This window comes from Setaria italica, chromosome IX (assembly GCF_000263155.2).
Source record: "Setaria italica strain Yugu1 chromosome IX, Setaria_italica_v2.0, whole genome shotgun sequence".
In the NCBI taxonomy this organism is placed as follows: Eukaryota; Viridiplantae; Streptophyta; class Magnoliopsida; order Poales; family Poaceae; genus Setaria; species Setaria italica.
The window spans coordinates 56,472,984-56,495,839 of record NC_028458.1 but is presented as its reverse complement, the minus strand read 5'-3'; the positions used below and the strand labels follow the sequence as shown (position 1 = coordinate 56,495,839).

Genomic DNA, 22,856 nt, shown 5'->3' with positions numbered 1-22,856 from the left:
TGGACCGGCCGGCGAGGCAGGGACGTCCAGCGCGGTGGGGGCCGCCGAAAGGGTGTCGGAGAACGAGGCGGAGGCGACGTCGTCGTACCTGACGCCGGCCATGCGCGCCATGCTGTTGCGGTCGCGCATCGCTCGGGAGGCGTCGGCTGAGGAGCGGCAGCAACGGAAAGCTGCAGAAGAAGCGGGGAGCTCAGAATCGAAGGGAGTGCCAGACCAGTAGAGATGATCCAGGGTGCTTGGAGTTTGTTTCTGTTCTTATTAAAAGCGGAATCTCTACCTATCTCTCGAACTCAACAATCACTTGGTTTTTGTTCAAATTGGATACTCTACAAGGGATCTATAGAAAACTCATTTCGCAGTCGCAGAGCGCGGAGCGCGGAGCGCGGAGGTCCTCAAGGCCGTCGAGGTGCCCCTGAGCCTAGCCAACAACGCCGTTGAGGTCCGCCGAGATCGGAACCACTCCGCGTCGTGCGACACCACGGGCCACCGGAGCTCAGCGCAGCGCTTCGTCAGCACCGGGGAACGGCAGAGCGCCCGAGGAGGGAAGAAGGCGGGAAAGGGCCTCGCTTGCCTTGCAATTATCCACGTCGATCGTGGCCGTGCAGGTCCGATCCAACGGCAGCGAGGGACCCAGGGTGGACGGTCCACCCTTGGCCCCTATCTGCCTCGCACCGCCGCCCACCTGGCCGCCGTCGTCCATGGTAACCACGCCACCGGCCGCCCTGGACTCCACAGCGTGCTCCCAAAGCCCTCGGTGAACATGCAGCGCTCGCACGCACCCACCACTCTGAGGATGCCGCGTGGCTGTGGCCCTCGATCGTCGCAGACGCTGACAAGCATCAACTAATCAACTAGGGCCTCTAGTTCATGTCGCAAATCAGACCCTGATTGAGGCCTTGTTCGGTTATTCAGGATTGAACCATGAAAGCGGATTCGTTCTTGGAGGGGAAAGAGTGGATCCGGTTGTGTCACTCGATCCTGGAGGGTTTCGTTCCGAAGGTGAAGATACGGGGATTGATTCTGAATCGCTAAGAGGCCGGAAGAACCAAAACAAGCGGGAACCTGGAATAGAACCAAGGTCGGCTCTATTCCGGTTCGAACCGAAGGATTATTTTGTGTTAAGCCAGATTTTAAATTGAATAAATCAACCCGTGTGGAATAGATCTCATTCCGAACGGTTTCGAGAGAACCGAACGAGGCATGAATGTGTTCGAGTTGACATGGAGATACCACAAGGCCCCGCATCATGCTCCTCTACGACTACAACCCCCAGTGAGCAAGATCGTGGTCACCAAAGCCGTCGCCCATCGCACTTGAGGGGCGAGTGGGGGGCTGTAGGCATTTGGTTCACCGACCTCGTGCCAGTGCCACCGTGACTTTTGTTCCATACATGTAGGTTGGCACTGGCGAAGACGCCGGCAACCATCTCCAGTCACGTATTGGGAACGCTCATGCTTGCATGCTTGGTTACGAGTCACGAGAACATAAGCAGAAATTGGAATTGCCTGCCGTACGGACTCGCACTTGACTGATTTTCCTCCAATCTGAATCCCACTTGACTGATTTTGGGATGAATAACTGTAGTAAGTCCAATTCAATTCCGCAAAAAAAAATTCCCAAAAAGGCTGCAAAAGCTCTACTGCAATTTGATTAGAAAGTGCCGGCCCAGTTTTTTGGGTAAAACTGGGCCCAAAAGGCATCCCGAACAAACATATACGCAGACCAACCCCAACACAGGCCAGTACCGATTCCTGCTAGGCTGCAAGCCCATCTTAAGCCCACAGGTTTCTTTGGTCCGTTTCATGGAAGATTTTTTGTTGTGCGGCTGACTGTGTGTGTGTGTGTGTGTGTGTGTGTGTGTGTGTTAGACCCATAGAGGCGTACTAGTTCAATCTTCAGTCTGAACTGTTATCCCTCACCTCGCGTGAAAAAAAAAAGTCAAAACCCCTGGTTAATGCAGTGCGTTGAAAAGTGCCATTGTCACAAACAAATGTACGAGTACGATACACGCGGCATCCGTACGTGATCGCAACGACGGTGGTCGACCGTCGACGAGCCGAGCCGAGGTCAGCAGCAGCTGGTTGGCACTAGCAGAGCCAGATAGTCCTACCTGGCAGTTGCGATCGAACATTCTCCTGACCAAGCAGAGCCAACCATCTGGCGATCCTCCGTCTGTCCATGCCGCACGTACACCCTTCTCAACCCTCATGGCCGACTCCCCGCCACCGATGGAGCTGGGGATCAGCGGAGACGACGACGGGCGAGTCTGAACGCCACCTCCGTACCAATCCAAAGCACCCCCAGATGCGAACACCAACCAACCCCCGCGCCGGAAAACATGTGGCCGGCCGGACCCGGACGTGGTTTGGTCGCGGAGCAGAGACGACGTACAGCTGCGGCTACGACTCCCCGCCCCTACTTTTCCACGCAGAGACAAGTTCAGTGTAATGCGTCCGCGCCGTCGTCGCCATTGGTCGCGCTCCGGCTTTAATTTGGAGGTGCCTGCATTCTCCCTGATCTGATCACCTTTTCTTGGCCTTCTAGAGCCGCCGGGTTTGAACGAGCCCTCGTTTGATCGCTGGCTAGGCCACACAGCACATGGTCTCGTCATTGAATAATCCGCGTTGTGTGTTGCAGACGGAAACTACAATGAGAGATGGCCTGGCCACAACTAGCGGCAAAAGGAAGGAAGTCTCACTACGTCACAGAACGTTTGTGGTGGCGGTCAAAACCTATCTCTGCTGGCATGTCTGTCGCCCGCCGGCAATTCACTGCCAGCACAAATGATCATCTTTACTGACGGACTTATACCTACTAGCGCAATTACAATTTGGGCTAGCAGGTGCTTAGGAAGCCCGCTAGCAACGATATTTTTAGGAAATGAAAAAAAAGCTGGCCGTAGAGGCCGCGCCACCGCATGCGCCGCCGCTCGTGTCGGCCACTCCATCCGCCGTCCACCTGCAGGCCGTCCCAAAGGCCGAACGCGTTGTCCACGACTGCCCCGCCGGCCGAACGTGCCTCTGGCGCTAGCCGCCCCGCAGGGCCTTGCTTCCGCAGGCGCCGGCTGCCCCCAGCTGCCCCGCCGGGCCCTACCACCGCCGACCACTCGTGTCAGCCCCGTCCACGGCTGCCCCACCGGGTCCTGTACCCACTAGCCGAACAAGCAGCCGGCCACGGTTGCCCCGCAAGCCCTGCCCCCAAACAGCACTAGCCTCCACCAGCTGCCCCGCCACCTGCATCAGCCCAGCGAAGGACCTGCCCCCACCGGCGCGCTCCGCTAGCATCAACGCCCGCACCGCCACGGCTCCTCCATCAGCAAGCCGCGTGGCCTACATCTGCCCTGCGTAGGACCTGCCCTCCGCCCGGCCACGCCGGTCGCCGTAGCCCCAGCTCCCGCGGGCCGGCCGCTCGGTCTTGGCTTCCGCCGTCCGCCGCCCTCGTTGCTGCAGCTCCTAGAGATGAGAGAGAGAGAGAGAGAGAGAGAGAGAGAGATGTGAGGATGGAAGAGCAGGTGAAAGAGATAAAGATGAGGTGAAAGAGATTAAGATGAGCAGAGTGATAAGAGGGAGATAGAAGATAAGGGAGAGGTGGCTTTGCTCGAGTGCACCAATTTTTTGGCTCCGTGCTCAGTGTCCACAATTTTTTTTATCTTTTGTGCTGGCAGGTGATGTGTCTGTGCTGACGGGTGACATATCACCCGCTAGCACAAATCTATATACATTTTTCTTTTCTTTTTTTAATTTTTAGATAATTAAATTAGTTTAAAAGTTATTGAATCTTCTACAACAGAATATATATACGTATATATAGTATTGTACATGTAATAATTATATTAAGATATATATGATATTTGTTTTTGCTTAGTTAGTTGACAAGATTAAAGTGTGACTTGAGTATATGAAACATTGTTAGTGAAGTATACATTTGTGAAACATATAGGTCTAATATTTGTAAAACATATTGAAATTTTTATATCAAGGTTGTAGACTTACAAAATGACTCCCTACCAATTTATATAATTTTCAGACTATATTTTCATATTAGTAGAATTTTTTTTCACCAAAAGTTGTAATAGAAGTGATCAATACATTAACAGACTTGTGAAATTTCACATGTATTTTCATGATTTGAGCTAAAATGGAGCATATTTCCTTATTGTCATTTTATGCAATTTTTGAATCTTATTTGTGAACAAATTAGTTCAAATATCAATTAATTTCAATAAATATGGTTATAATCGTTTAAATCTTAGAAAATTGCAAATCACTTCTAAAAATTTTGAAACTCCTGCACAATTGCATATATATGATCTAATACATGTTAAAATATATTGGAATATGCACGATTAAGTTTTTGGCTAGTTATAAACTTTTGACCCTCCCATCAATATAAATTGAAATGCATTTGTGCTGACGGGTGACATAAACGTTGGAATGCTCGTGTAGACGTGAATGCTAAACTCACTACCGGTAAACTGAACATTGGTCCTAACCCTTAGTACCGGTTGGTTTTTGACTCGGTACTAATGTGAGCATTAGTACTGGGTCTAACGGCTAGATCTCTAGGAGCCCCCTGTGACCCCCTTTAATACCGGTTGGGAGCTCCACCCAGTACTAAAGGTCACCCATTAGTATCGGGTAGAGCCTCCACCTGATACTAAAGGCCCTCAGGCACATTAGTACTGGATGGATGCTCCACTCGGTACTAATAGGTGACCTTTAGTACCGGTTGGAGCTCCCAACTGGTACTAAAGGAGCTCCCACCCTTATCTTCCCAGCCCCCTCCCCTCTCCCTCACCCTCTCCTCTGCGCCCTCCCCCCGACGACAGCGGCCGACCCCTCCCTCCCCGGCGACAGCCGCCGCCTCTCTTCCTCCCTTCCTCCCTCCACTTCGCACTCTCCAGGCCGGGCGGCACCTCCTCTGCCTCCCCTCCCTGCCCTCTCCGCTCACCCCTCACTGGCAGTGAGAGCAGCGGCGGGGCGAGGTGAGGCGGCGGGGCGCAAGGTGAGGTCATGCGGTGCGGGTTGCAGGCCACGACGGCGGGCGCGGCCAGGAGCGGAGGGGGGCGACGGCGGGCGCGGCCAGGAGTGGAGGGGGGCGACGGCGGGCGCGGCTGCGGGCAACGACGGGCTGGGCTCGGGCTCGGGTGGGGTGCGGCTCAAGCTTGGGCCGGTGGGATTTTTTTTAATACCCCGGCCCCCTTTAGTACCGAAGTAGTAATACCGGTTACACAACTAGTACTAATTGGGATTAGGAACAGATACTGAAGGCGCTTTCCCCAGTGGTGGTTGTTTAACACTCGGGTGGTTCAGAAGACGATGGAATGGGCATCAGCTAGCATCTTGTGTGGTTACACGTCCAGATCATGGGCCACAACTCACTAGTACAGTAGTACTGTAGCAGTGTGCTACGAACAACCGAGAAGACAGTCTACAGCTAGCGAATGCCACCGTTCCTGTCGTTACAGGTTTCTCGCTCTCAGCCTTTGACTTTTGTAGCCTAGCTAGCCGATATTTAAATCCGTATGACGACTCATCAGCTCGCACAGGCAATCGATCGTCGCGAGGTTCATTAACACGAGCAGCTAGCGGATGATGTCGTTGATGCAGCAGATGGGCTGGTAGTGGTTGCCAGTTTTTATCTTGACACGGTCATCAAACGAGGCACAGATAGCATGCTGTGCTCTGAATCCGTAGTGTCGTTGGTTTACTTACGTTCAGTGCACGGCGGTACGCGTATAAATCTGACACGATCCTCGTCGATGATGCTCAATCGGCCGCCTTTGTCGAGTCGAATCCGAACCTGGTACTGCTGATGATGCATGTGTGCGCTGCTAGCTTTGTACCGGCTCCAACTGTTGTTTTTTCTTTTCCGTTCCGTTTGGTTTTGGTACAGCACCCAAACCTTGACCAGTACCCGACAAGGCCAAATCACCGAGTAAATCAAATATGGATCACGTTTCCTCTGATGGTAACAGGATTAGCACCTGCGTATATATTCTAATCGAATTCAATCCGAGCAATCAGCTGAGAGGCACCGGCAACTCGGTCAATTGCTAATCGATGTGCAGGAGGGGTCGACGGTGGCCGCGGAACCATCAGAAATAAAAGCCCTCGCACGCAACGCAATCCAGGTCCGCGTCCGGCATGCCAAGTCGCCGACACAGACGGCACACCACGAGCAGCCGAGCACCGGCCGGAACTGCGCGATCCTTGAGGACCAGACGTGTTCCCGGGAGCCTACTAGGGGTAGCACCAGCAACCGGCCGGGGATGCGTCGGCCCGGCCACGGCGCGCCGGCCTCGAGCCGTGGGGGGATGGATGCACGCAGCAGCAGCGTCGTCGGAGGCACGCGCGGGCGCTGGAGGATCGTGCGCTCCGGGACTCCCGGATGCTGCGGTGGCCACGGGGTTTTGCTCTTGCTGTACGTCGTCGTTGTAGCTTCTTGGCTTGGGAAACGTGCGGCACAGCTGCTAGCGCCAGGTCCACGGGATTAAAATTCCTTCTCTGGTGCTAGTACTCCTACTACCTTTCATTGGAGCGGCTGCAGCATGCATGCCACCGCCACAGCGAGTCAGCGATAACGACCTTAGCTTCTTGACGAATGGTGCAGCCAATCGGCCTCCTTCATTAATCGGTCAAACATCATCCTTCCTACTATCCAGTTCCCCAGGCTTAAAAGTCTCCTTCACACTATATCACACTATAATAAGAGAAGAGAAAGAAGAGAAGAAGGGGATGAGTTTGCTACCACGTCCACGTGTGCCAATTGTGCCCTCCGTACCCTAGTAGTAGAGTGAAAAGAATCATTTTCGCTTTGTGCGATGCAGGCATAGAGCGTGTTTATGAATGAACGACCATCAGTTGACCAAACAGATACATCTCGCGTGCATTTCCTGCTGCATGCGCAGCAACTTCTCCGTGTCATCGAAAGTTCGAAACTGAAATTGCTTGCACGACTACTCTCTCCACTGTGTTGGGCACATCGATAAAGTTTGTATAATTTTGACTAGTACTTTTTTCATTAAAAAATACTTATCAAATATACCTAGAGTATATTTCCATATAACTAGATTTTGAGACAAATCTACTTACATATTTTCAAATATACAAATTCAACACACAGAAAACAATGTAAAGTCATTACTAATTTGTAACTTAAGAAAATTCCTCAATTATCTGCGACTAGAATCGCGAATCCAAATCCATTCTGTGCCTTTTTTTATCAGGATGGACTACTGCTCCCAGGGGCAAAACGGGAAGTCAAACAGACACTAACGCCCCCTTCCGTTTCCCTCCATCCTCTCCTCTTCCGGTCTTCCCCGCTTTATATTCTTCCACATCCCCTGCTCTCCCCACAGGCCACAACGACCAAAAACCCCAAACCGAACCGCAGAATCTGATCCCTTCCACCGCGATGGCGAGAACCATTCAGCCCCGCACCCTGCGCTTCTGATCTCGGAACCAAGTCCTCCGCCGAGCAGCACCAGCATTCCGTGCGCTCGAAAGGAGCCGCCTTCGAGGATCGGAACGAGGAGCAATGGCGGCGGCGTGGGGCCGCGCCAAGCGCGCGCTCGCCACCAGCCTCTGCATCAGCGTGCCCGCGCGCCAGAGGGCCATCGAGGACGCGCCTCCGGAGGGGGGCGCGGCGGAGGCGCTGTCTTCCATGGCAGAGGAGAAGACGGGGTCCACCTCCTCCGTGTCTCTGCGGCGGCTGACGAGCTTTGGGAGCCGGAGTTCGCAGGTGCGGAAACCATTTTCGTTTCTTTCTTCCCTGTTCTTGTTTGATTCGTGTAGTGTGCCGAATTGTGCGCGAGATGTGGGGAAATGGCGCCTTTGGCGTTGGATTGCGTGCGAATTTTGTGGAAATTTCGTCGTTTTAATCTGCAAACAAAAAGATGGCGGTTTTGCTTTCATGTTAGTCAAAGACCCCCGTTGATTACTATTAACTTTGCTGCATGCACCACCTCGGTTGCAAATTGCAAACCAGGCCTGACGGCCTGTTGAGTCGAGTCCGTGCTGTCGTTTATAAGGTTGATCAAATGGCATATGCTCCATCTTTCATCTGGATTCCTTAATTCTAGGCATCTGCACTATTTTCTTGAAGAAATTTTAGGGGGACAAAAAGAAAAAAAATCAAATTAAACAGCGCAATCTCGCATTGCCAATTGTTGTCAGGTATGACGATGCAATTAGAGAATTCTTGGAGCAGTTGCTGGATTGAATTTTAAAATTAGTCATTTGCAATTATATATGAATGACCGTTTGTTCTAACAAGTTGCATTTTTTTTCCTGACTCTGAAGGAAGTTGTTCATACTAAATCTTTTGGTACAATGTTAAATTAATCATGGGAAACGTGTTCCTATTCATGTAACGTGAGGGTTTCCCCTTAATTTTTCTCTTCTACTTCTTTTGCTGAAAGGGAAGGAGTTTGAACATGACGATAGCTGCTTTTGTCTTTCCACGTGTTCTGCTTGGTTGGTAGGTAGTACATCTTATTTGACCCTCCAGCTGCTAGGAAAAGTGGAACTAAGAACTACTCCCTCAGTTCCAAATTGTTCTTCGTTTCGGCTTTTCTAGATATATAGATTTTGTTATGCATCTAGACATAATATATATCTAGGTGCGTAGCAAAAATTATGTATCTAGAAAAGCCAAAACGACCTACGATTCGAAATGGAGGAAGTAGGATAGTACTCACTGTTATACTGCTTGACGGATTTCATTGACTTGTAAAGAATAGTTTCCTTCTCATCCTGATATATTTGAAACTGGGAAATGAACTTTCATATGTTGTCAATCTAGTTTCTTTGAGCAACTAGTGGTTGTCAAACTTGCGTTCCCATCAAGTTGTATCATAATCTGCATTGCTTGTGTGTGCATGTGTGATTTTTACAATTTTCCAACACCCTGATCAGGTGAGCTTAGTGTCTTGTAAATTCCTGAAACCGCATGAACAATTAAGTGCCGTGGTGTGGTTAGATATGTAGGGATTACTTCACTAGTCATAGCAGAGCATATGCTTTTTGTTAAGTTAGCAAGTTCTGATACTAGACACCTTATATTTCTTTTGACTTTCTTGGTTTCAGAAGATATGCTCCATTTGCCTTGGTGGCATGAGAACAGGGATTGGACAAGCCTTGTTCACTGCAGAATGCTCCCACAAATTCCATTTTCATTGCATCTCTTCAAATGTGAAGCATGGCAACCTCATCTGCCCAATATGCCGTGCTGAGTGGAAAGAAATCCCAGGCGCTCAACCTGCAGATGCTAATTCTGGAAGAGCTAGAGTAAGCCCACTAAACTGGCCCCAGGATGAAGGGCACATGGCTGTTGTCCGCAGGCTTTCTCATACATACAGTGGAAGCCTGCAGGAACACCTTCCTTTCTTCCGTACTCCAGAGGCAGGCATCTTCAATGATGATGAGCACATAGATCTTCAGCCTGATACAACGCATGAACAAAATGCAGTCACTGATTCAGTTGAAATCAAGTCATATCCAGAATTTCCTGCTATACAACAGTCAGTGGCCCAGGAGGTCTTTGCTATATTGATCCATCTCAAGGCTCCAAAATCCCCGCACTCAGCAAGCTCCCGTGCACCTCTTGACCTTGTCACTGTTCTTGATGTCAGCGGTAGCATGGCAGGGACCAAGCTTGCACTTCTGAAGCATGCCATGAGCTTTGTCATACAAGCACTTGGACCCAACGACCGCCTGTCTGTCATTGCCTTCTCATCCGCAGCACGGAGACTCTTCCCTCTTCGCAGAATGACATTAACCGGTAAGCAGCGAGCCTTGCAAGATGTCAGTTCACTTGTTGCAAGTGGTGGCACAAACATTGCTGACGGGCTAAAGAGAGGTGCTAAAGTGATCGAGGACCGTCGGTTGAAGAACCCAGTCTGTAGCATCATTCTTCTCTCTGATGGTCAAGACACGTATACCCTTCCTTCTGACAGGGCTCTACTAAATTACAGCGCCCTTGTCCCACCTTCAATTCTTCCTGGAACAGGTCATCATGTCCAGATCCACACCTTTGGTTTCGGCTCAGATCATGATTCTGCTGCCATGCATGCTATTGCTGATATATCTAGTGGCACATTTTCATTTATTGATGCGGAAGGCTCGATCCAAGATGGATTTGCTCAGTGTATTGGTGGGCTCCTGAGTGTTGTTGTTAAGGAGATGTGTTTGAGCATTGAGTGTGTTGATGACGGTGTGCTGCTGACATCCATCAAGTCAGGCGGCTATACAAGTCAGGTTGCTGAAAATGGCCGCAGTGGTTCAGTTGATATTGGTGACCTGTATGCAGACGAAGAGCGGGGCTTTCTGGTCACTCTATATGTTCCAGCTGCACAGGGGCAGACTCTGCTGATCAAACCAACCTGCACATACGAAGACACAATCACCACTGAGAACATCAAAGTACAGGGTGAAGAAGTGAATGTTCAGCGCCCTGCACATTTGGTGGACTGCAAAATATCTCCTGAGGTTGAGCGTGAGTGGCACCGTGTTCAAGCCACAGAGGACATGTCTGCTGCACGGGCTGCAGCTGAGGCAGGCGCTTTCTCTCAGGCCGTGGAAATTCTCGAAGCCCGTAGGAGGATACTGGAGTCACAGGCTGCACAATCTTCAGACAACCAATGCCTATCATTGATAACGGAGCTGAGGGAGATGCAGGATAGGGTGGAGAGCCGGCAGAGGTACGAGGAATCAGGCAGGGCGTTCATGCTGGCTGGCCTGAGCTCACACACATGGCAGAGAGCAACCGCACGTGGTGACTCGACTGATCTCACCACCACTATTCACACCTATCAGACACCATCCATGGTTGACATGCTTCAGCGCTCTCAGACTCTTGTTGCCCCTGGTGTTGACACGCTGAACCGCTCCCCAACTGTGGCTCCTTCACAAAGGTCTCCACATTGGTTCAGCCGAAGATCCAGGCCAACGAAATCCTTCTCCGGTCGTCTCCTGTGATACTGCCTGATCATAATGCAGTTCTAGCGGTGACTAGTGAAGTATTGCGTCAAAGAAAATTATTCATTCTTTAGTTTTTTACTGCAGCTCTTACTTCCATTTTGAATACTCTATAGTAGGCATGGGACTAGAAGTCTCGGATATATATGCTGGTTTGGTGTGCACTGTACATGGTTGAAACTTGGAAAGGATTTATAAATGGCATAACCGATAGAGGTGAAAAGGATTTAGGTAATTCCTTGGTATTTCTTTACAGTTATCTGTTTGTTCTGTACATAAACCTCTCTTGAATGATACCGGTGAGCATTAGCTTTGGGAGTGATAAATGACATATCAATAGAAGTGAAAAGGATTCAGGTATAATTCCTTGGTACTCTATTACAGCTGTCTGTTTGTTCTGCGCATAAACTTCTCCCTTGCATGATGTCAGTGAGCATTAGCTTTGGGAATGATAAATGACATATCAATAGAAGTGAAAAGGATTTAGGTATCTTTCCTTGATATTTTTCCACTGTCGTTTGTTTGTTCTCTACATAAATTTCATGCTTATGAGCATAAGCTTTGGGAATTGGGAATGGAATTTCTGTATGATCATCATTTTTTGGTCATGTATAGGAAGCCCGAATTTGATGGCCTTATTTGAGTCAAAGACCTACTCAGTCTATGCATATTCTGGAAAAAGATGTAGAACAGCATTTGAACCTGCAAAAGATGTTGCTGCAGGTGCTATTAAGTTGCCAGTAGGCACACTGTCCTTAAGGATACTCTGTTAGAATTCTGATTTTGTCTAGCTACCGCACTGACAAGGTGCATTAGAATACTAACTTCCCCATACGAGTTGCCAGGCAGGGGCTAGCCTGTCAGCAGTTTTTCCTTAGACAAGTATGGACTGAAGAAACTCATGCACACAAAATCCTTGGTAAACACGATCTCAAAACCAAAAATTACATGATGCTATTGCAGCCTTGTAACGGGACTAGATAAACAGAGGCTTCTTCATACAATGCCACTTTTCTCATCGCTCGTGGGTAAAAATAAAAACATGAAGCATGATCACCTATGCGCATTGGAAATTAGCAACAGAAAAAGAAACTCTTCTTCTATTTCAAGGCTCTACTACAACTACTGCTAGCAGTATCGACCTTGCTGCAACTGAAAGTCTGAAACATTCAGTACCTCCTCTTCCCTTCCCTTTACACTGGCACACACACACATGGTACACGTACGAGCTCGCCGGCTAGTACTCGCCACCGCTGGAGCCGTCGCCGCAGCCATTGCCGTCGACCAGCCTCCAGAGGCTATCCCACAGCAGCGCGTCGTCGTCGTCCGGGATCGTGCAGTGCTCGGCCGTCGACGCCGGGCTGCAGGAGCACTCCGTGCCCTGCAGGTTGTTCACCATCGCCGCCATCACGGCCGACTGGTGGTCGGGCTCCGGCGGGCTCTGCTGCTCCTGCTGCTGGCCCATCAGAAGCTGCTGGCTCTGCTGCTGGCTCTGCTGTTGCTGCAGGAGGTGAAGGCTCTGGAGATACTGGCGGCGCTGCTCCTGCTGCTGGAGCTGGTACTGGTAGAGCAGCTGCGCCCGGGCGCGGCGCGACGGCCGGGCCTTCTTGAAGTGGGTCCGCCAGTAGTTCTTGATCTCGTTGTCCGTCCTCCCCGGCAGGCACCGCGCGATCGCCGACCACCTGCACGCGTCGCCACCACAAGCACACGGTTAGGCGCCGCCCACCATCTCCAATCCAACACGACGACGGAACGAAAGAGATAGCCAACAGTAGTGTAGCTGTGTAGGGGAATCTGATCTACTACAGTGTAGCCCACACTATAGCTAGGCTCTATGTAGCTGCTGCATCTTTAATTCGCAAGTACATGCATCTGATCACTACCGTGAGTGTGTCGTTTGCGTACGTGTACATGTACTTTGCGTGGCTTGCACGTAGATGGAGATGTACCTGTTGCCGAGCATGGCGTGCAGCTGGAGGATGACGGTCTCCTCGTCGGGGGTGATCTTGCCCCGCTTCAGGTCCGGCCGGAGGTAGTTCACCCACCGCAGCCGGCAGCTCTTCCCGCTCCGCCGCAGCCCTGCACGCAGTGTCATCATCATCATCGTTTAGTCTTCATCGTAAGCAACAATAATACCACTACTGAATCAAACTACAGCAATAATCCAATCAAATCTTATTATCCTAACACACACTTGCCTGTGAGCTTGGCGACAGAGTTCCAGCTGCCCTCGCCGTGCTGCTGCACGTACTCGGTGAGCAGCCTGTCCTCCAGCGCCGTCCATGGCCCCTTCCTCCACCCCTCCTGCAGCATCAGGCTGCTGATCGCGTCCATGCCTTTGCCTCTGATGGCTACTGCAGCAAGCTAAGCGCTGGGTGTCTAATAGCCAACAAGCTCAGCTCTATGCAGCTAGTAGTAGTGCTGGGCTTTGGTTCCCGGCTTGTATGACAGCTAGAATCTGGGCGGCCATGCTCGCCATTTATACGAGCGCGCAAGTTGGGAGCTTGGCGGAGGCGATGGACGTCACGCCATTTTCGCGGGCGGGAGAGTCACAATTCCACTCCCACTTGGCTAAGCTTCCCGCCGAATTTTTTATTGTTTCACCCTGGAAAAAGTGCTCGTCCTACTAGAATGTTGTGTGGTGATGCAATGCAATGCAACAAGCGAGCTAGTCTTGCTGCAAATAAAGCATCTTTAGCGTGTTGCCTCATCAGCTATAGCTAGGTTATTTTATTCCGAAATTCCTCGGCATCAATCATACCCTTAATTGCCTGATGGTTATCTATATGCAAAGCTAAGCCTTCCCTCGTGTACAATGAATGGTTGTGTAAACTAATGAGCGTAGACCGTATTTGGAAATGGGCGTTGCTGGCGGCCTAAAATAGTAGTCAAGCATTACTACACTTAGTAAAGTAGTGTACTAGTATGTGATCTGCGCGCAAGTCACTGACAGTGGGCCCCCACAGAAGCAGGAATAGTTTTTGTGTCTGTCAAAGACTGATGCTGCATGGAATCGTAGTACTCTTTAAGTTTAATCGTGGTGAGGTTGCCTGTCCCTATTCCTGATGAATCACTTGGTGATTACCGTGCATGGTATAGTTTGTCTAATTGTGGTGAGGTTGCCTGTGCCTGTTCCCTGATGATTACCACGCATATAGGACGTCGACCTGCACGGGTGCTATTGTTTACTACTAATTACTACTACGCGTGCGTGCCACTTTGGAAGCAAGCTCGATGCCCAAAACACATTGTAAATACGACTTTAGGACTGAGCTACTGAAACTGGTGAGGAGTCAAATAAAGGAAAAGTGCTGTTCTCGCTAAGCATTATTGCAAGTGGAGTGGACGATCTCTCTTTTCCACCAACGTAGGAGTTGAAGCGGTTAAAGCCATGCATGATCGGTGCTAATGTTTGCTAGCTACTCGTGGTAAATGATACTAACCATTTAGATTCAAATGGGTTATTACCAGTGACGACCGAAAGTGGGCCTAACCGCGTAGTTAGACTTCCAGATCGAGCTGAGCCTGTTTCAGAGTAGACTTCAGAACAGTGCTGTTAATAAAGTCAGCGAGGAACACTCTTGACAATAATGGAACACGACATGAAGTGAGAGGTCCATGAAAACGAAAACGACCTGCTTGGCAGGGCTTGATTTTGACAATAAGCTGATGGAATGTCTGTAGGCAATTTTCAGCCAAGCTATTTTTTCACTGAATAATCAAAAAAAAAAGGGAGAGGTTTCTCTAATAAGTAGGAGAACCTCACCCATATGAAGCAGCACTTAACACAGATTCAAAGGCCAAGTACATGTCGGTCGCATGCGTCCAGCTGAAGTGCCACGTAGCGCAGGTTACAGCTCAGGTTCTCTAGAGAATATCATGTGCAGAAGATATCATCCATCAGGCAATCAGCACATCCACCAATCCTTGTGATCTGAACCAAATCTATCGTACATGCATCACCCCCTTCCGCTAGCCGCTACTGCTGCTGCTGCATGCGCAGGATGGATGGATGGATCGATCACCACGACCGCACCCAGGATAATCAGATAAGCGTACAGCGAAAAAGGGGTCGGAGCTCCCAGACAGGCGAATATGGCCTCGAAAAGGGCCCGATTAAACAAGCCTTTCCTTTCCTTTCCTTTTCTTTCCTTTCTTCCCCCGGCCAGGAGAGGAGAGGAGAGAGGCTTTCGCTTGACGACGGGGCCGGGGCGGCCGGCGGCAGTGGTTGCAGCAGCGCAGCTAGCTCCTCCTCCATTGTTAGGCCCGCTCTGGTGTCCAGCGCAACACGGCATCGCCTCGCTTTAGCGGATTAAAAATGGCGAGCTCGTACAGATGCGCGCGGACGTGCGCGTCCACATCCCCCGAAAGCGAAGCATGCAGAGACGAAGCCAAGAACGCGAAGAGGGAGGGAGACGACGACGACGACGACGGGGGGAATTGAACTGATGAGCTCCAAAGCGTTCGATGGCTACTGTTGTTTGACCGCACACCTGGCCGCAGATCAGAGGTCGGAGCCGGGCCTAACTCCCCTCGTGATCGGCCGATTTATCTGGCGATCGTTGATGTAGCTCCATCTGCTTTTAACAACATGTTTGTGCTCGAGTCAGACTGACCAGCTAGCTCCATCGGCGTCAACCCTAGCTATCACCTCCAAGCTTTATAATAGCGACACTTTAATCAGTTTCAGCAAAGAGCGACAGCTTAGAATAATTTGTGTTTACGCCATATACTATATATATACACACAAATGTGTGTATGTGGTATGATGTACTTGTGCATGTCTAGAAGCCGCCAGGGCCTGAAAAGGCTCTCTCCATCTCCAAATGCAACTACCCAAGTGTTGCTCCGTCTCCGACCTTTTCTTTCCTGCTCGACGTTGCTATAATGATCTTCTGAATGAAGTGCGTGGAGATTCTTATCATCCTAACAATGGTGTGACTGATTAGAGTGTTTGCATGGAACACCTACTACGGCTGGATAATATATTCACTGCGGTCACAGGAAAAAAAAAACGAAGGCATGTATCCATGCATGAATTGATATCATGCAGCTGAGAACACAATGCCACTGCTACCGCATCCGCACGTCCAAAAAACATAGTAGTTTTCATCTCATGATATATATTCATATTGTCATGTGGATATTATACGTCGTCGCCATGTAAAAAGGGTAAATAGTGAAATAGTAACGGGCGAAGATTGGCCCCTAGAATGCTTCAGCCTCGCTTCGCCACACCCTAGAAAACCCAACAAATTAAAAAGCCAAGTCAATGTCTCATGGCCATCTTGGACCTGCTTGATGACCTAAATTGAAACTCCGCTATACAACATATATGAGTTATTAGTAGGTCTATAAACTATTAAGCTTATTTGAACACCGGCATGCGCAGAATATGCTAGAATACAAGAATGTGACAATCACTCACCGAAAAGATCAAATATCGAGTCGCGTATCATCTTGAGACCTCAAGTCGCAATATACTAAGAGTGCATAACGATCCATCCGCATTTTCTTTGTTATCTCTTCCTCTTCTCCTTTCTTTCCTATGTAGGGCCTTTTTATTGATGCATCCAGTTCATTTCTATGATTTCTTTGTAAAAGAAGAGGCAAACCAATGGATGGTGAGGGCATTTAATTTGGTTTGCCATTTAAGCGTTCTCTTCTAAATGTTTATAAAGTTCTAAATCAAATGGGTCAAATCTGATTTCTAAATGTTTAATTATAGTTCAACCAAAATAAATTTCAAGTTGTACTTGACACGTTCCCTTATGGTTTGCGTGGAATGTACGCCACCTTACTAATCCCTCGTCATTATTAACTTTTTTTTTTCTCACGTAATGTGTCTTGATGTATCTCAGTCATAATTACTTCCTCCGTATCAAAAAAATTTGAATAAAATGAATGGTCAAAAGTCAACAGCAACAAATATTTCGATACGGAGGTGGTATATATTAATTGGCCTCCGTTATAGTTAAACATGGAACCTTGATTAGTAAATTCAGGACATAGATCCTCGATTGAATAGTATATTGATTTCAAGATTTCGTTCCCCCTTCGAGGTGATCCACCTGCTGTAAAGTGCACCTTTTGATGCTCCCCTTTATTCCCAATGAGGAAGAGATAGAGAGCAAGAACCCAAGTATAAAACAAACTGAAGATTGATCACAACAAATCCGACTGTCAAAAAAATCTCGAGACGATCACACCGTTTCATCACCGGGCTCCAGATGGCACTTGGCTGCAGCGGCACAGTAGTAAAAAATACGTAGCTGGAGCATCACCAGGAGATATTGTCCAAGCTGGTTGCAAAGTCCGGCTAAGTGGTGGCTTGACAACGGCCACATGGCCTATGATATCTCACCACATACAACTCGATTCGTCCCTGTCTGTGTTTGGTTCTGCATTAGTTTAAGCGGGTGCTGATGCCATTGCGTAATTAACAATGTCATTGGTACTTGATTTTCTTAACGATAAGCATAAAAAAAAAACTAGTGCCTGTTGGGAATACTCCATGCACATCATATGCAAAAAGCTGTTCTTGGCACACGTATGCAATCCTAGTACTCTCACAAAATGAAAGGCAATGTATACAGATGGCAGGAAACCAGCTAAAGTAGCTATCAAAACTGGCATTATTAGGCTTACAATATAAACATTTTGGGTGATATAATGCGTTATTTTGCTAGTATCAAATTAGCAAAAGTTATAAATAGAATATTGAGTAGCGCATGCGTCAGCAATTCTTTTGTTTACCTGAGCGATCTTTATCTTTGTGCTAGAGATAAAAATTATCTGGCATAATTTTCCAAAGAAATTTTCATAGAATAAAGACCGAAAGAACAGAAGATATGCTGTTGTGTAGAAAAAAAAAACACAAAACTACAGTAAAACTTTAAGTAAAGCGAAAGCGGATCTCTTTCCTTCACGTCCTCGTTATATTTTACACTGAAAATATGGTGGCTAAGCACATCTAGAGCCTTCCAATATACAAAAGGAAATATTATTGGTATTTTCCTAATATCTACAAACTCAAATGGGCATGTATTTTTTTTCTTTATACACGAATCTAGTGTAGGTACTCTCTGATGGGAATAGAAAGGCAACATTTTGTGCCAAAACGGTTTTTTTCACTGTACTGAAAGAAGAGCTTTCCTCCTAACCAGAACTGTGGTGACACATAAATGGCAGATGAGCAGAACCCGTTTCTCTGTCTCTGCTACCATCCAAACTAGCTTTTGGACTCGAGAAAGCAGTTCCAAAAGAGTTCCATCTCTTTCACTTTAATCGAACTGGAGGCTCACACGAACCGCTAACTCGCTCCATCGATGGCTCCATCATCCCTACCTTACCTGCAGCTGTAATCAGAGAGGTCCGGGCTGACCCCACCACAATGCTCGGATGTGCATAGATAACTCTCGCACTGCATCGTTGGACAGTTGCGGCGCCAGAGCTTTCCCGAACCATCGATCCCACGCAGCAAAAAATCTTGATCCACCATTGTTTAAATAGGCCAGAATGCTAATTGTGGCAACACGGCCTGGGCGATCATCATGCTTTGGGTTGGTGCAATCAGTCAGTACGTTGCCTGAAATCTGAATAAACAAATGGCGATAGGCTGACGGTGGATGCAAGTATCTGGCGCAGCTAGGACGGCTCTCTGAAAGGCCAAAGTCTGAAGATCCGCAATGCAGCATTCATGTGAGCAAGGATTGGTGAGGCTTGAATTGTTTTCTGTGCTTGGGAGGAGTACCGTCCTCTTTGATTGATTTCTAGAAGGGAACTTGGTGGAGGATGTATGGACGAGCTAGCATGTGGTAGCTTTGCTACTGAGCTTCTTGGAAGGAGAAGAACCAGGGACCGCCCATTGGAATTGGAAGGTGATTGTGAACCGAAATGCCGTGTTGGCATCACTTCCTAATGCCAAATATGAAACATTTGGTGTCTTATTCGTTTAGGTCTGGTCAAAAATCATCTGCCACCTCCTAGTTCATTTAGGTTACAAAAGATCATAGCAGGCTACCAGCATCTGTAATAATTTACTTGGTGCAGTGTGCTAATTATTTGTGCTATTAGTCTGTTTAATTTGATTTTTTTAATTAAGGTAAGAGGTTATCCAAGATTTATGGTCGATATGGATATGATGTGGGTAACCTCACAAAAAGGAAAAGAAAAAAAAAGCATATCGATGCAGGTACGGCTGCGAGGTGTGTAGCTTGTAGGTTTCAGATTAACATTTTACTAGGATGGATGATTCGGTATAGCCAATGGTTGGCACTTGGCTGATGGAATGTTTTATATATATTGAGGCGTAGCGCCGTAGTGGCGGGTGGTGATTCACGTGCCAGTAGATCCCTGAACCAAGATCCTCCACTAACATGCAGTACCAGTTTGAATTCAGCATCATACGGCTCTGTCTGTTGTCTCCTGGTCCGTCCCGACTCACGGCCCAGCCCAATAGTTCATCAACGCTTACCCGGCACCCGCTTCTGTTTTCCTGGCCAACACACACTTTCAGGACAGCCCAGCCCAAAAGTTTATCGGCGCCTATCCGGGAAAAGGCCCGCCTTTGTTTTCCAGGCCCAAAGCTCACCTGATGCGTCTGTGGCCCATATATGCATATTCTCCTCTCTGCTGAATTATCGCCCTGGGTTCACCTTCCTCAGGTTCAGACTTTGAGTTCGCACTTGACAGCCTCAGCGTCCTGCGGCCAGCAGCCCTTGTTGCCCCTTGATTTGATCACATGGGGACCAGGCAGGCAGACACATGGGACGTGAACGTGACGCTCGCCGCCGCAGTTTGGGCCATGTTTAGTTACTCCCAACTCCCAACTTTGACACTATGCAAAAAGAAGATTCCCCATCACATCAAACTTGCGGTACATGCATGGAGTACTAAATGTAGATGAAATTAAAAACTAATTGCACAGTTTTGTTGTACTTTGCGAGACGAATCTTTTGAGCCTAATTAGTCAATATTTGGACAATAATTCACAAATACAAACGAAACGCTACAGTGTGCTACAGTGCTGTAACAGTAATTTGGCACCTCCCAAATTCCCCAACTAAACACGGCCTTGGCCTTTGGCTGGCGAGCATTCCTCGTACAAGTGACAAGACCGGCTAGGCCGGGTAGGGACTAGGGAGTCGTTACCATTACCAAGAAGGGCCCCTGCAGACAGAAGCCGCCGCCGGGCACAGAATGCCACGCTTTCCCGGAACACGGGCCATCCATCGCTTCCCTCGCTGCCTGGGCATCTTCAGGCAAAGGCCCCTGTGTGCCTTTCCCCTGTCTGAACTCTGAAGAAATCAGCCAAAGGCCTCTCATAGCTGGGCCACTCGCTAAACGCTGGGTGGGATTTGGGGAGAATCAGGAACGCAATGATGATGCTTCAGGAAAGGGGAAAGCAGAAGATCCACCTGGTGTTGCTCGCAGATCGAGCCGCCGATCGGCCTGCCGGCCGCACCGTCGCCTGTTCTGTTTCAGATCAAGATGAGCACACACTACACAGAATAAGGCCAGCTAGCCTGCTTTCAGATTCTAGACGCTGTGCAGTGTTACCTGTACTTCCACTGAACCTGATTTCGCTGGACACCTGGTGATCACGGTCATCTGTTTTCGCCTAAGCATCAGATGCTTCGGTTGATTGAACACGGGCGCCATTATGTTCAGAGAAGCACAAGACCCTTATTGTTGTACATGCATGCATGCGTACCTGTATGTATTATGTATATATACATGTATAATAAGTATTCACTGATGAAGACCATCCTTGTGCTTGGCCGTAGGTAGCCAGAGAGAATCTAGCATAGCATGCATGGCGTGGATCTCCCATGCCGAAATCGTCGCTGCCACACGCATGCATGGGGTGACTCCTGCTGGCAAGCAAGCAGCCTGCGCGGTCGATCGATGTACAACAATAAACAATGCGGACGACACGGGTCCAACAACCTGCAAACGTACACATGCTTCAGCGGACCGTATCAAAACAGCGGCCTTTTTAAAAAGATTATTAAAGTAAAAAACGGACCGGATCAAACCAGCAGCAATTTTTTTAAAAAGACAGCGACGAAATGGGTTGAAACAGCTGATGATGCAAACTGAAGGATAACGATTTGAAAGGTTTCGTAAAAAATGTTACGTTTGGAGTCTAGGTTTTGGCTGGCAGTAGCACACGTCACGATGGGTACGCGTGGGCGTTGAAAGTTGGAACCGGACAACGCCGTCGGACAAGCTGGTGACGAAAGTTTCGTCGCCATGCGGTCAAAAACAAAGCCGAACTTGGGCACGAACTCTTTGCACAAAGAAAGTCCAGCTATTAAATCACAAAACTTTTTTTTATCACAAATTCAGAAAATTCTTACTGTGCATTTGATGTCGCCGCACGGTGCAGGCAGTGGCCAGGAGCGGGCGGATATATTGATGCAAGCTCAGAGCACACAGAGAAGGTGATGGGTGTTTTCGGGTACATGTCACGTCACTGACGAATTATTAGGTCCGGGTTGCGGAATCATCCGGAACGACTGATCCCCGTCAGTCCCGTCGCTAACACTGGTTTAGAAGTTTTCTTTCTTTAAGCAGCCATCCACGTCGGATACACGTCGGACGTCGGCGCCGGCCGCGGCCGCTGTCACCTCCGGTGGCGCCCCCTCTTGTCTGGTTCCTGCAGCGCCGCTTTTTGTTCCGTTCCCTCCCGACGCTGCCCGCGTGGGCCCGCCGAGACCACGACCAGGCAGTGCCACAGAAGGCCTCGGGAGGCGGGAGCGCTGGTACACGCTTGCCACCATGCAGCCGCACACGTGTGCCCCGCCTCCAGAGTCCCAATCTCCCAGAGACCCCGGGGCTCGGCTCGTGCCGCACCCAGGGAGCACACGGTTACGTTACGCGTCTTGTCCCATGCTGCATTGCAGCTCAGCTCGCACGAGCTAGCTTAGCTAGTCGATGCCTCGATGCTACTCCGGCTGATCTTGTCCGTGCCTTAAGGGTGCGTTTGGTTTCGAGGATGGAATGGGACGGGACGAGATGATCTTATTTTTACTAGTGTTTAGGTGGAAAACATACGGGATGAGGTCGTTCCTAGTAGGGAATATACCGCAAATCTTCGAAACGCTCTCGTCCGCCAAAAACGAGCGGGGTCGTTCCACTTCAACGCCGTCGTCCCCCGTCTGACACGCGAGAGGGAGCAACAGCGAGCCGGCGAGCTCCTCCGCGGCCGCGCGGGTGAGCTGGAGCTTCGTCCCGGCCCTCCATGGCCGGCAAGGGCGAGCTCCGCCGCAGGCGCGCGGGCGAGCTAGACCTCCGCCGCGACCCTCCATGGCTGGCGGGGGTGAGCAGGGGCGGTGGCGGGGAGGATCGGGGTGCCGGGGTTGGAGCAGGGGCGGCAGCGGGGTGGATCAGGGGCGGCGGCGGGGTGGAGAGGGGCAGCGCGGCGGGTGGAGCAGGGGCGGCCCCATGGTCGGCGTGGGACGAGCAGGGGCGGCGGCGGGTGAGAGGGGGGCGGCGGGTTGGCATGGCCCAGGAGGAGGAGGAGGAAGATACTTAATATGACAGGTGGACCCCACAAACGGTGTTTGACGGAAGGAGGAAACGGTGCTCGTCCCGTCTGTTGCAATCTCTCCAATCAAATAAAAAATTGGGATGACCTATCCCATTCAACCAAATATGAAATGGGATCATCCCATCCCGGAAAACTGGGACGGAACCATCCTGTCCTACATTATCTTCCATCCAAACACATACTAAGGCTCCATTTGCTGCGTGGGATCACGTTGCTTATTTTAAGCACCTATCACATCGAATGTCTAAATATTAATTAGAAGTGTTAAATATAGACTATTTACAAAACTCATTGCACAGATGGAGGCTAAACAGCGAGGC

General features: G+C 49.4%; 2 protein-coding genes across 2 annotated transcripts; one reads left to right on the top strand and one right to left on the bottom strand.

Annotated features, from left to right (window-relative positions):
• Nucleotides 1-7,361: 7,361 nt before the first annotated feature.
• On the top strand, nt 7,362-11,470 carry LOC101777033. Its single transcript, XM_004985689.3, has 2 exons — nt 7,362-7,743; nt 9,090-11,470. The coding sequence occupies exons 1-2, from the start codon at nt 7,540-7,542 to the stop codon at nt 10,977-10,979; spliced, it is 2,094 nt and encodes a 697-aa protein (XP_004985746.1). The 5' UTR covers nt 7,362-7,539; the 3' UTR covers nt 10,980-11,470.
• Nucleotides 11,471-11,912: 442 nt separating this feature from the next.
• LOC101776612 (transcription factor MYB2) lies at nt 11,913-13,440 on the bottom strand. The gene is made up of 3 exons (XM_004985688.2): nt 13,178-13,440; nt 12,929-13,058; nt 11,913-12,661 (listed from the first exon to the last, which is right to left on the bottom strand). Exons 1-3 carry the CDS (start codon nt 13,311-13,313, stop codon nt 12,217-12,219), a joined length of 711 nt encoding a protein of 236 aa, XP_004985745.1. The 5' UTR covers nt 13,314-13,440; the 3' UTR covers nt 11,913-12,216.
• Between the last annotated feature and the right edge of the window lie 9,416 nt (nt 13,441-22,856).

What these genes read in the sequence shown, in the direction of transcription:
- LOC101777033 (XM_004985689.3), top strand. Translation starts at nt 7,540, where the DNA reads ATGGCGGCGGCGTGGGGCCGCGCCAAGCGCGCGCTCGCCACCAGCCTC. An exon ending in TTGGGAGCCGGAGTTCGCAG is followed by an intron (nt 7,744 to 9,089) that starts GTGCGGAAACCA and finishes TCTTGGTTTCAG; the next exon opens with AAGATATGCTCCATTTGCCT.
- LOC101776612 (XM_004985688.2), bottom strand. Translation starts at nt 13,313, where the DNA reads ATGGACGCGATCAGCAGCCTGATGCTGCAGGAGGGGTGGAGGAAGGGG. An exon ending in CTCTGTCGCCAAGCTCACAG is followed by an intron (nt 13,059 to 13,177) that starts GCAAGTGTGTGT and finishes CACTGCGTGCAG; the next exon opens with GGCTGCGGCGGAGCGGGAAG. An exon ending in CACGCCATGCTCGGCAACAG is followed by an intron (nt 12,662 to 12,928) that starts GTACATCTCCAT and finishes CGACGCGTGCAG; the next exon opens with GTGGTCGGCGATCGCGCGGT.